Source organism: Stenella coeruleoalba (genome assembly GCF_951394435.1).
Source record: "Stenella coeruleoalba genome assembly, chromosome: 3".
NCBI classification, from domain to species: domain Eukaryota; kingdom Metazoa; phylum Chordata; class Mammalia; order Artiodactyla; family Delphinidae; genus Stenella; species Stenella coeruleoalba.
In genome coordinates, this window is record NC_137148.1 from 898,989 (window position 1) to 912,235 (window position 13,247).

General features: G+C 61.2%; 1 protein-coding gene across 1 annotated transcript; it reads right to left on the minus strand.

Moving 5' to 3' along the window:
* Positions 1-517: 517 nt before the first annotated feature.
* Positions 518-11,533, minus strand: LOC307184090 (putative palmitoyltransferase ZDHHC11B). The gene is made up of 6 exons (XM_079917326.1): positions 11,133-11,533; positions 5,925-6,101; positions 5,432-5,559; positions 4,309-4,433; positions 3,258-3,413; positions 518-791 (listed from the first exon to the last, which is right to left on the minus strand). Exons 1-6 carry the CDS (start codon positions 11,520-11,522, stop codon positions 535-537), a joined length of 1,233 nt encoding a protein of 410 aa, XP_079773452.1. The 5' UTR covers positions 11,523-11,533; the 3' UTR covers positions 518-534.
* Positions 11,534-13,247: the final 1,714 nt, after the last annotated feature.

A 13,247-nucleotide genomic window follows, 5' to 3' on the forward strand; every position in this document is an offset into this window, starting at 1 on the left:
ACCGGGTCACTGAGACGTATGTATTTCACTTTTTAAGAAAATGCCAAACCTCTTCACAAAGTGCTGTGGTCTCACATCCCCACCGGCAGTGTGTGAGCCCGCCACCCACAGCCTCGCCGACGCCTGCGGCTGGGCTCTCTGATTACGGCCGCTCTAATGGACATGTGTGATGTCTCACTGTGGTTTTGTGTTTCCTTAACGATGAATTATGTGGACCCTCTTTTCATCTGCCACCCATAGATCCCCTTTGGTGCAGTGTGTTCAAATCTTTTGCCCATTTAAAAATCTGGGTCGATTTTCTTATAATTGAGTTTTGAAAGTTCTATACATTTTCTGGTGCAAGTATATGATTTGCAAATAATTATTTGTGTCTGGGGCTTATATTTTCATTTTCTTAATGGTGTCCTTTGAAGAGTGAATGTTAACTTTGATGAGCAGCAGCTGCAGAAACGGGCGGCCTGAAAGGAGTCGCCTCACTTGTGGAGAGTGAGTTCGGAAATGATACAACACACACACGCACACTACATGCCAAACTCACTCACACGCACATACAGCCCCCCACACATGCCAGCACAGAAGCGAAGGACTGTGGCTAAGTGGTCCTAGCTGCAAGGTGACCTTGGGTCTTGCCCCAGCCCTGCATGAACCTGGATGGTGAAGCAGAGAGACGTCCAGTACCTGTAACCACCCTTTTCTTGGTGGGGTCACATCTCTCTTCACTGCCAGGGGCTTCGAGCGCTGCAGTTTGTTGTTTTGCATTATGTACTCAAATGTGCTCAACTTCTTGGCCCCTAGAAAGGAGGAAGGAGGCAAGGGGCAGAGTCACCCTCCATCAGCTGCAGAGCAGCCCGCCCTCCGTGGTCCGGGGCGTTGGGGGCTGGTTCCCAGGCCACTCCAAGCCCGGCTGGCCTTGGGCCGCAGCAGCAGTGGCCCACCAGCCCTGTCCCAGGCAGAGGAGCCATGGCCCTGCGTCCCTCACAGGCCCGTAAAGCCAAGGTGGACGGGGGAGTGCTGAGCCCAGCTCCGTTTTAATTAAGGTGAGACACCAGCTCTCACACGTGGCGGAAGGACCCCAGGTTGTTAGAAGAAACTCTCAAGCATGTTTGTCAATAGAAAAGCACTATTAACGAAAGCATGCTCTGTGCCCGCTTCACTCGTGTGCCTTCGCGGAGGGGCCAAACGTTCCCTGAAAACTAACAAACGTGAGAACAGAGGGTTGACCATCATTTCTGAAAAGCGAAAAGGGCCACCCACAGAAGCCTATTTGCCGCTCAAGGAGCAGACGGAGGGCCACCTGCCCTCACAAGGCCCCACGAGGGCCCACTAGGGCCCACGAGGCCCCACAAGGGCCCCGCAAGGGCCCACAAGGGCCCACGAGGCCCCACAAGGGCCCCGCAAGGGCCCCATGAGGCCCCACGAGGCCCCACAAGGGCCCACAAGGCCCCACAAGGGCCCACAAGGGCCCCGCAAGGCCCCGCAATGCCCCGCAAGGGCCCTGCAAGGGCCCACGAGGCCCCACGAGGCCCCACTAGGGCCCACGAGGCCTCACGAGGCCCCACGAGGCCCCACTAGGGCCCACGAGGCCCCACGAGGGCCCACGAGGGCCCACGAGGCCTCACGAGGCCCCACGAGGCCCCACGAGGCCCCACGAGGGCCCACGAGGCCCGCTCGGCTGCTGCCCCGCGGGGGCCGAGGCTCAGGACGCCTTCCCCACCCCCCTCCCTGGGGGCTCCTACGAGGGCTTTCGCTTCGTTTGCCTTATCTTTCTTGATTAACTGCACACGTTCCCTCAGAACCTGTGTCACACTTTGAGGATGTAAACTTGACCCTGTTTGTGTTCTCACGAAAATATTCATTCTTCTGTGTGGGTTTGCACAAACACCACCAAATCCAGACTGTGAGATGCCCCTGCGTGCCTCCGACGCCCTCCCTCTTCTGACTGCACTTGGCGTGAGGTGTGGTGATCGGACCGCAGTGATGAAGCGGAGGAGGGGACACGGACGCAGAGCCCCACGCACCCCGCGGCCTGGGAGCTGCGGCCGGAGCCCAGCGCGCTGGGGAAGGTCCACCTGTGTCCACCGCCTTGCAGTGCCCACCCGCCGGCTCGGGCAGCCGGAGGATCCTCTTCCTCAGCACCTTCCACGGCGCTTTCTCTCCCACTTGCGGCGCCCGGCTCTTCCTTGAGCCTCCAGCCTGAGGGTTTCACTCGATCGCATGCTGAGCGCTCGCCACTGCGCTGAGCCTGGACTGAATCCTGACTCGCCACTGCGCTGAGTCTGACCCCGCAGAAACTGAGAGGTCGCAAGAGTGTTAAGTAGATACGTTCTAGGATACTTTTACTGTAACTAACAATAGCTAAATCCCAACGTTTTCCTGGAAATCCATTCTTGGAGGTTCAAAGACCCTAAAATAAACCCACTCGGTCCTGAGTCCAGCATGTCTCCCCCTGTACAGGCCTCCTGTGTGTCCTCACCCTCGGTGACGGTGGCATCACTAGCCCCTGGACACTCCTGTCCTTACATGTCTAGCCGGCCACCAAGTCCTGTGGGCTTGACTTCTCCAGGCCCCTCCTCGATCCTGCGGACTCACCGCACCCCCAACAGCTGCAGAAGCGCACAGAGCAGCGCTTGGGCGCGCTCCGCCTGGACAGACGCAGCGGCCCCCGACACGCACCCCGGCCCCGAGCCCAGGGCCCTGCGGGCCCCGCCGTGCACGCGGGAGCTGGGGGAGCCCTCTGGGGTTTGCCCCTCGCCTTCCCTTCGGGGCCGCAGAGGTTGGTGACGCTTGTGACTTCCAAACAAAGGCTTCACAGGGTGCAGGACAGGCCTCCTCCCCTCATTTTAAAGGCAGATGGAGCCTGCCCCGGGCAGCTGCCGTGTGGACACGAGAAAACCACCCGTTCTCTCTCAAGCGAGTTTGGTGAGTGGAGACCCCATCGCCGAGTTCAATGCTCTTCATTGTTAGGATTTCTGGTTTTTGCTTTTCTAAATCTCCCTGTTCTTTCCCACAGTGTCCTGTTCCTGCCTCATAGATTCTATTCCTTTCTATCTCTGAACACCTTAACTGACCACTTTTTGAACCTCCTTTATCTTTTCCGCAGGCCTTGGAATAGGACTCAGCCCTCTGCCCCTCGTGGGGTGTTTCTTCTCTTCCTGTCCCTTGTCCTTTGTGCTCTGAGCTTGTTTCTGGCGGAGGCTGCCTGCCCGGGGACCCACGTGAACACAGGGCAGAGGCTGGCCAACACGGGGGGCACGCACTCAAGTAGAGGTGTAAAAGGAGCAGGTGACCGAGCAGCAGCAGGCTGACGAGCTCAAGCAGCAGCGTCAGCGCCCCGATGCCCAGGAAGACCGGCGTGCTCGTCCTCACGGGGAAAAGCGGAAGGAGCAGGAGCCACGTGTTCTGGTCGGAGATACCTGTGGAGAGGGGGAGAGGCACACGCGTCCAGCTCCTGCGGACAAGGTAGCACCTCTCATCAGGTGAGTACCTGGGGACAGAGCTTGGCAGTGGGGGAGGGAACACCAGCCTGAGGGAGTGACTCCCTGCCCAGGTGAGCCCCTCCCTGCCCAGGTGAGCCCTTCCCCCGCCCAGGTGAGCCCCTCCCCCGCCCAGGTGAGCACCTCCCCCACCCAGGTGAGCCCCTCCCTGCCCAGGTGAGCACCTCCCCCGCCCAGGTGAGCCCCTCCCTGCCCAGGTGAGCCCCTCCCTGCCCAGGTGAGCACCACCCCCGCCCAGGTGAGCCCCTCCCTGCCCAGGTGAGCCCCTCCCTGCCCAGGTGAGCACCTCCCCCGCCCAGGTGAGCCCCTCCCTGCCCAGGTGAGCCCCTCCCTGCCCAGGTGAGCCCTTCCTCCTTGCCCAGGTGAGCTCTGCCTGAGCTAAGTACCCTTGTAGGCCCTCCTGGCTGCGGTGGGTATCACGACCCACTTTATGGATCTGAAAGGTAAGGCTGGGAGAGGGTAACTAGGTGCCCAGGTCACAGAGCCTGACCCCAGCGTCCACTGCGCTGCCCCGCTGGGCCCTCCCCACTCTAACTAGAGCTGGAAGGTCAGAGCCACCACCTGGGGCATTTCCAGGATACAGTCCTCTGTGACCCAAGGGGACCTGACACCACAGCCATGCAGCTTCCAACAATTAAGTGAAGAAAAACAGCGAAGGGTCGTGTGCCGGCCAGTGAAGACCGAATTCCAGCTCAAGGGTCTTCACCCCACAACTCAGCCTGGACAGGTGCTCGACCCCGGGCTGCCCTACGTGGCCCCCCAAAGGGAAGGTGGCGGGAGGGGAGGCCCAGCCCGGGCGCAGGGCAGTGCATACTCCTGTAGTGTGGGTCGGTGCGCAGCCCGGCGGGGTTGATGAAGTACTGGGTGAAGATGTACAGCAGCGTGGCGACCATGCACAGCAGTCCGGCCGCAGCTGAGGCCACGGAGGCGAAGAAGTACCTGTGGGAGGAGAGCCGGCTCGGGCGGCTGCACAGCCCGGGCCCGGGAGCCAGGCGGCACGCGTGCCGGGGCCCAGGGCAGCGTGCGCGACCCGGGGTCACCCCTGCTGAGGCTGTGCCCGGCCACCGTCCCGCGGCCCTTCCCCCTCTGGCTCCCGGCCTTTGGGCTGCTCTCTCCTGCTCTCGGGGTGACCGCACAGACCCACGGCTCCACAACACGCACCTGAGATCTCACTCGGTCCTACAGGAGGCCTGAGGAGGGCCCTAACCCTAACGCTAAGCACCCCAGCTCGCAAGAGGGAGACGGAGGCTCAGACACAGGGTGCGACTGGTCCAAGCCCGCCCCTCCCGGGCCCCCTGGTTCAGACCCGGCTCCCTCCCAGCCACCACCAAGGGCATGGCGGCCGGGGTACTGATGCCAGCGCCGAGGGGCGGGGCCACACTGCCTTCGAAAGGCACACCCGTCAGGGCCGCGTGCTTCGGTTTTAGACCCAAATCACTGCTGCGCTCTGCGCACAAAAGACACGGAGAACAGTCTTCCCGTCAGAACAAATAAAGCCTGGGTGGCAATTCCTGGAATACGGTTCCACTAAAACGCCTTCCTTTAGTCTTTCCGCTGTTATACCTTTAACATTTTCAGTGTTAAACAGTGTCTGTAGTTCACCTGAAGTCCCCTTACGCCTGCCCTGAGATCCTCCCCCAACGCCCCGGATAACCCCGCACAGGCCCCCCCACCCCCCGTGCTGCCGACCCTGCCCGGTGGACATGGGGAGGCGCCCGCCAGGAGAGCCTCTCAGCCAGCTCTGCGCGCTCGGAGCCGCCGTCGGGACCTGCGGCCCGCCCTGTGCTCTGCACGGCAGGGCCACACCTCTCACCCATCCCCATGGCAGGTGGACCTTGAGGTGCTCGGCCGGTTAGGAGGCCCCTTAAGGGGGCACGTCCCGGAGGAGGGGGGAGCGCCGCCCCAGGCCCGACGTCCCGGGTGGGGAGAACCCTCACCAGTAATTCCTGCTCCCCACGCAGTTGTTAAGCCACTTGCAGTGATGGTCGAAGCCTGAGACACACTTGTTGCAGGTGCTACAATGCTTGGCTTTCACAGTCCTGGAAGGAAGGTTGGGAGGGGCAGCCTGTCAGAGCCCCTGTCTGCCTACAGGGCCAACCCCACACGGTGGGTGCCTGCCCGGCCGGGCGCGGCGGCCACAAGGCGCCAGGGCCTGAGGCCCGGAGGCTGAGTCAGATCCCTCCTGGCCGCCTACTGACACCCCTGGGGCCCTGAGCAGCCCCGGGCTGTGATCCGGTCGGGGGCAGAGGCCTGTGTGAGACCCAAGGCTACAGCGCTCCTGCCCCGGCCTGGCGGGGGCTGTGTGTCGGGGCCCCTGCTTCTCTGCAAAAGGGGCGGCGCCCGTCGGCTGCTGGGGACCAGGTGCGCCTGAGCCCAGCCCACCCCCGCGGAACGGCGCGGGGGGCCCCTCACACGGCCGGGCACTCACACGGCGACCTCGCACAGGTAACAATACTGCCTCTGGATGACATGTGCGTGTTTGGACCGGTCGAAGGTCGGCACCGTCCGTGAGTAGTTCTTCTTGAGGCGGACGTTGGCGTCGGCCGGATCGATGGAAAGAACAATCAGGTGGACCAAGAGGTGGAAGAGGCAAATCCCGCCGGTCACCTGGGGTGAGTCAAGGGACAGCTCGGCCTGCGCGGCACGCGTGAGGGGCCTCTGCTCCGGGCGGCCAGGTGTCCAGGCCCCAGGCAGCCACGGGAGCCTGTGCCTGGCCGGGAACGGGAGCGGCCCCTCTGGCACCGGCGTGCCCAGCATAACCCACCCGAGTCCTTTGTCCTTGAGGGACAGAGCAGGGCCCGCTGGAGGCCGTGGCCCCGCAACCCCAGCGGAGCTTCACTGGGACGGCGGGAGAGGCCTGTGTGCGTCCGCGGGCACCAAGCCTGGGGCCGAAGCCGGGTGGTGGAGCTCCTTGGGGCAGGGAGGCCACACTGAGCACGTGCGCCACCAGGAGAAGGAGGGAGGGCTCCAATACCCCCAGGGAGCCTTTGTGGTGAGTGGGCCGGGCCGTCTGTCTGTCTGTCTCTGTCTCGTTCTCTCCCCCAGCCAGGAACCCCCAGGCCCACGCCCTCCAGGGCTCGCAGGGTAAAATCAGTTCCTCACATCCCACCCTCTCCACCTCCTCTTCAGGGACTGACACACTGTCCCCATGGAAACCAAACAGAGGGGAGGAAGTGTCGGCCTGGCCTCCCCATCAGCCCTGCCCTGCTTCCCAGAAAGGTTCTGAGCCGGGAGGGTTCGGGTTCACAGGTCCAGCTCCTGCGAGGGCGGCCTGGGCGTGGTGGGGAGATGCCTCTCTCCGCCCACCCACAGGGTCTCGTGGCAAGGCCACATGGGCACAGGGTCTACGGTGCCTGTACGGAGGCCCACCGGCAGTGCAGACTCTGAGCAAGGAGGCCCCTCTTCTGGGGTCCTTCCCAGGCTGCACCGCCGTCGGGGTCCACGGCCTGCTGGCCCTGCCTGTAATGCTCAGCCTCAGTGGAGCCGCCCTGGGGCTCTGCGGCGTGTGCTCACAGGCGCGGTCCTGCCTGGACCAAGCATCCCCGCTGCACGGCGAGCCTCAGTGGGGGGCTGGTCTGGCCAAAGCTGCTTGGTCTCCCTTGTCCTCCAGCCTCCAGTGCACACCCAGGGCCCTGGGTGCCAGGCGTGGGGCAACAGAGGCCCGGCCCAGCCGGGGGCGCAGAGACCACGGTGAGGGCGAGAGCGCCGAGGACCAGCCAGGCCGGGGGACCTACACAGGGAACGGGACTGACCGGATCCCTCAGTGCCACACAGGGACGCCCTTCCTGTGGCCTGGACCTCCCTGCCCCTGCCGTCCAGCAGACTGAGCCACGCTCCTGTGCAGGGTGTGGGGCAGTGGGCAGGTGGTCAGCGGCCAGCCTGCACGGTCCCGTCTGGAGATGCCAGCATGGTCCGGGCTCGCTGGTGCCCCTACGCCCGCTTCCCGAGGCCTGAGGCACAGCTGACGCAGCACTGTGTGTGTGGCTGCTGAGGCGACGGGAGCGTGTCCTGAGCGCAGGACACAGGCGGGGGCACGGCCCGGGACAGGAGATGTGGCAGGAAGCCGCACTGCGGCCCAGGTGCGGCCCTGCTCTGCGGAGCTAGAGTAGGACTGTCCCCATCAGACGCCGGGGGGCGGGGGCCAGGAGGGCAGCTGGGAGGCTGGAGCCCAGTGTGGCCCGTGGGTTCTGTCTGCACGTCCACACTCGGCTCCACACGAGACCGCCGCCAGGGAGAGCGGGGGGACGGCAGCCCACGCTCAGACCCTCAGCCTCAGTGTGGAGGTGCCCGGGGGCCCAACCCAAGCCTGACAGGCAGCCCTGCGGAGCCCCTAAACCTGCAGGTGCCCGGGGGATCCCGAGACCCAGACGCGGTGGGCCAAGCTGCCACGGCCCCTCAGATGTCACGCGTCTGCCACAGGTACACGCGTGGGCCCACCTGCCTGCCCGCGTCTGGTTTGCCAGAGACGACCCGGCCATTCCCGCTGTCGTTCACACACTCAGTGGCCGTCACTGAGCCCCCAGAAGAGAAGGTGCTACAGGCGGGGTGGCGCGCCCTCAAGCTGCCAGCTTTCACTTTCGATGTAATTTTATCTCAGGAGCGTCTTAGGTTCAAGTAAATAATAAAAAGAACCCGGTCTGCCTTCTCACTTCCCCTGCAAAGCAGGGCCCCGAGCTGTTCTGAGGACGCAGCGGTCCCCTAGCAACTATCTTTGTTCAGTAAACAAACAGCACCGGGCGCCAGCCCAGGATGCCCGCCCTGTCACACGGCTGCCTCGCCGGTCCTGCAGCGGGAGGGCGGGGCCCCCGCGGAGCTGCCCCACCGCTGCCTGGGTCCCAGAGGAGCCCCACCCCGCCCAGTGCTTTCCGCACGCCGAGGGCGGCCAGGATCCTGCGCGGTGACCCCCACGCTGCTCCTGCAGCCTTGCTGACGCTTCCCTGTCTCCACCGGGCCCACGGAATGCCACACGGCTTCCTGAAATCGCGCGGCCCTGACCCGGGACCCTGCCCTCCCGGCTCCTGGGTCCCTGCAGGCGCCGAGTGACGCTGGCGCTCCCTAGTGGCCAGAGCATGGCGCCCAAGTGCTGCTGCCGTGGCCTGAGGAACATCGCTGGGGCAGTGGCGGGTCTGGGGGGCAGGAAACTGGACCAGAAAACATGTCCTGAAGGTCGTCTGAGCTCTGAACAGACTGGGACGCCATCCTGCATCCACCGCTTGGGACAGGCAGGAGGGGGCCACACAGACTCGGTGCTGAGCACCCAGAGGCAAGGGGTGCTTGCCTGGGAAGCTCTGGGAAGAAATGGCGTCCATGTGGGACGGGGTGCACTCGACCCCGGGGCTCCTTGCTGTGCGCAAAGCAGCTAAGCGCTCACAGTGGCTACTGGACAAAGCACCCGGGGACACTCAAAAAGCCTCCAAGGGCCAAGACTCAGCTAAGTTTTGGGTCAAAAGAGAATGAAGACACAGCATCATAGCCAGCACATAAGCAAAGACCCACAGGTGAGGCTGAACTGTGTCCCCAAAAGATGGTGAAGTCCTAACCCCAGGAACTGTGGCTGATTTTACTTGAAGGTGGGGTCTTTGCAGATGATCAAGTTAAGATGAGGTCCTCATGGTGGGTCCTGATCTCACAGGACTGGTGTCCTCAGAAGAGGAGAAGATCAAGCCTCAGACACGCACAGCGGGACAACCCTGTGAGGACGCGGAGGCGGCGGCATCTAAAGCCAAGGGATGCCCGAGGCCCCCAGAGCCGGGACGGGTCCTGGGAACTTCAGAGGCAGCACGGCCCTGCCCAACCAGCTGGGACCTCTGGCCTCATCTTTGTGCCTCTGTGCCTGTGTGTGTGACAGAGCCGGTGCCCGTGTGTGTGGCTGGTTTGTGACTTGTGCAGTGTTTGTATATTTGTGTGTGTGTATCTGCGTGTTTGTAGGCCTGTGTGTGCTTTGCACCTACGGGGAAACTTACAGCTTCAGATACGACGAAAAGAAAAAAGGTCTAAAATCAATGGCCTAAGTTTCCACCTCAAGAAGGTAGAAAAAACAGAACTTCCCGGGTGGTCCAGCGGGTAAGACTCTGCGTTTGATCCCTGGTCGGAGAGCTAGATCCCGCATGCCGCAACTAAGAGTTCACTTGTTGCAACTGAAAGATCCCACGTGCCACAATGAAGATCCCACGTGCCACAGCAAAGACCTGGCACAGCCAAAATAAATAGATAAAAATCAATCTTAAAAGAAAAAAAGAAGGTAGAAAAAGAGGAAATTAAAGCCACAATACATTGAAAATAAATAGAAAAAATAAAAGTCCAAAAGCTGACTCTTTGAATAATCGATAAAAGTGATAAACCCTAGGAAGACTGATGCCACTGCTGAGCGGTATCACGACAGATCCTACAGATAACAGGAAATAGTGCGAATAATTTTATTCCAAGAAATTTGACGAGTTAGACAAAATACTAAAATTTCTTGAAAAACATGACTTGCCAAAACAGACAGAAGATGAAACAGAAAAGCTGAAGAGCTCTTTTCCTATTAAGGAAATTGATCATTGCAAACACTATCACAAAGAAATCTACCTCTATGACCTCGAGGGGCAAAAAACGGGCCTCATCTGAGTGAGAGGCACTCCAGGCAGATGCCCTGGTTTTTCTGACTGACTGAGGCTCAGGGGGGCCTTTGGGGCTCAGGGGGGCCCCACCTCTGCAAAATGACAAGTGTCAATCTTGGTAACTTCCCATGGGATATTTTAGGTGAGATAAGAAGAATGGTGGTGTGGAGACAAAAGTCTTCGTCAGATGCAAGGTGGGGCATTCCAGTGAAATTTCATGACGTCTGGGATTTTTAAAGATACTCAGTGTATGTGTGTGAGATATGAAACAACACTGGCAAAGTCCTAACTGCTGCAGCTGAGTGCCTGGTAGTTGGGGTCCATCACACTGTTCTCTCCACTTCTTCAAAACTGAAAGACGCCATGATAGGGGCTGGGAGGCCCCGGCAGACAGAGGGCCCACTCTTAGAAGCTGGTTCCAACACCCACTTCGCAGCAGCCCAGCCTGTCCGCTGGCTGTAACGTGTGGCGACCCTCCGCGTGAGGGCCGGGGCTCCCGGCGGAGTCCTGCGCCACCCTGACGCACACCCTGACGCACACCCGGACGCACACCCCAGTACTCAGAGCAGACGCCTCTCGCCCAGAACACAGCCACCCCAGGTTATCACAGACGTCAATGCCTCGGCTCCACATACCTGACACTCGCGGGGGCACACGAGCTCTTCAAGTCCTTATTAAAACCCATCATTCCTCTTGGGCAACACAGACTGACCGCTTAGCCATGGTTGGGAAAGTGCGTGGCCCGTCTGCGGCTCCCCCACTCCTGGGGTCTCTGTCCACCCGGGACCCTCCCACCCCTGCTGCCGGCTGGGCACCCTCTCCCTGCCCCAGCACTGGTGGGCACTTGTAGCCCAGACCCCGAGCCAGCGGCTGCCTGGAGGACAGCTGTGGGGTTTCCAGCACTGTGACAGTGGGAGCCAGGGCAGAGGAGAGGTCTGACTGCCTCCAAGGGCGGCCCGGAGCCAGGCCTGCTGGAGGCCCCTCTGGGAGCCCCGCCCCCCCTTAGATGACAGCAATGCCCCCAGTCAAAGGATACACTGTAGGCAACGTATCTCCACTCGTGTGGCAGGAGGGGAATGAAGATGCCAAAGGTGGTGGAGACCAGAATGAGGAACACGATCCAGGCCACGATCTGCAAGCAGTGGACGGGCTGCGACCAGCCGCTCACCCTGGACCGCCGGGGGGGCACAGTCTTTGTGCTCCTCCTGGACGCGGTTCCTGGCAGGAGGAGCCTCGAGATACTGGCCCAGAACGCCATCTGCAAGACAGGACGGGGCATGGCAGGCCACGGGCTCCTGCCCTCGTGGCCCGGGGACTCTGGGGGCGGGACCCACGGCCCAGCATCGCCCGGGGCCCCGGTGACATCACAGCTGCGGAAAACAGCTCTTGGGGGTGTGTGGCCCCCTGGATGAGGAACGAAGGGCATCCCCCTGCCCCCCACCGTGACCGCAGGGCGGGCAGCTACCAGCCCCTCATGGCCTGGGGGCCACTTGCAGCAATGAGTCCGGGGGCTGGTTTACGGATGCACACGCCTCATCAGAAGACTCATGGGATATGGGGGACCCAGTGAGGAAAAGGTCCTCATCCCCGGGGAAACCGAGAGGGGAGCAGGAAAAGTCAGCTTTAGCTGGTGTGATCATGTGACACTTTCATCCACCAGAAATCCTGCAGGTTTCCCCTGTGGCAGGAGAGGCCACATTTCCAGAGTCCTGTGTTTTTCCTTCCACAGGGACAGGCCCTCCAGGGGTGGGAGGGAACCGTGGCCCTTCCGGCCAGTCAGGTGGGCGGGGCCACTGCGAAAGGGAGGGGCGTGGCCAGGGTGGCTGTCGGGTGTTTGGGGGTGTTGGAGGGGGGAAGGATGTTAACAGCCGTTACAGGTGGAACTTTGAGGCCAGAAGGCCCTGTGCACAGCCTTCACTGTCTTCAGAAAGCAGCGCACAGAATATACAGCTGATATTAATGTGTTACTGTGGGAAGAGACAGAAACGTTGAAAACTATTCTGAGACTGTTTTTTTCTGTGCGCTGTGACTTCCCCTTGGGGACTGTCCTAAGAGCAGGTTCCAGCTGCTGGCCGCAGCTCCTGGTCATCTGCTCCGGCCCTCTGGGTGTGGCGCCACGTGGACACCGCGACGCAGCAGCCCTGAGTTTGCGTGGGTCTCACGAGCAGCTGACAGCACGTTTGTACAGCACGACCAAGGCACCAGGGGTGCAGAACCCAGAAGGGCAGGCTTGGTATTGAAACGTGATCCCCAGATGAAAGCATTCAGATGCAAGGGCCGACTACCAGAAGAGATGTTGCCAGAAATCAAACTCCAGTCACGTGGAAGCCACATCAAGGGGTTACTGCACATCTTGGAACAGAGACGTAGAGACGTGTGGAAGGGATAACTGTGAGAGCAAATTTAAGTGACACAGACACAATGTCTGTCTGTCAGGGTTTCCAGAAGAGGAAAAGGAAGAGGGTGTAGGAGAAGAAACAAAGAAAAAAAGTGAAGCAATGTCCGTACTGCAAGGAGATTTAAGACTTTAGCCCTAAATTATACTCCAAGAACCAGACAGTGGAAAAAAGAACACATCTACAGTGGTGAAAGCGAGAACTTTGAGGACACAGAGTCCTACAGGTGTCCCGGAAGAAGAAACAATGAGATTATCTATGACACGATGTAACTGGCATTTATAAAGTTCAAGTGCTGAGTCTTCTGTCCTGAGATGGACCAGCCAGCCTGTCACTGAAGGTGACACAGGGCAAGCCCCCGGGAGGCGTCGAGACTCGAGCGCACCCACTCACCTTCTCCCAGAGATCTTCTGAGAAGATTTACTCCATCAGATCTGAGAGTCACCCTGACACCCCGGGCACCTCAAGTTCAGAATGCAGGGCCGAGCAGGTGGGTCTTCAGTGAAAGCCGGGGCCCACGGCGCTGGCCGCGCCGACACCCGCCAGCCCGTCAGCAGGCCCGCCATGTGGTGGTGTGAGGTGACACCCGGGACCCCCGACCCTGACCCAGGGCCTCCTGCACGCAGACCTGGCAACCGTGGCCGAAGTCCTTCCTCGCCAGGCCCCGCGCTGGGACGTCGGGATCAGCTGGGTTGTTCCGACCAAGAGGACCTGGGGGAGGAGAGAGCAGACGGGGTGGAGGGGCCGCGCCCACG

Excerpts from the sequence above, each read along its gene's own strand:
- LOC307184090 (XM_079917326.1), bottom strand. The coding sequence starts at position 11,522 with ATGCCCTTCGTTCCTCATCCAGGGGGCCACACACCCCCAAGAGCTGTT. Across the intron at positions 6,102-11,132 it reads GGAGATACGTTGCCTACAGT|GTGACCGGCGGGATTTGCCT; the intron begins GTATCCTTTGAC and ends GACTCACCCCAG. Across the intron at positions 4,434-5,431 it reads GTGGGGAGCAGGAATTACTG|GTACTTCTTCGCCTCCGTGG; the intron begins GTGAGGGTTCTC and ends CTCCTCCCACAG.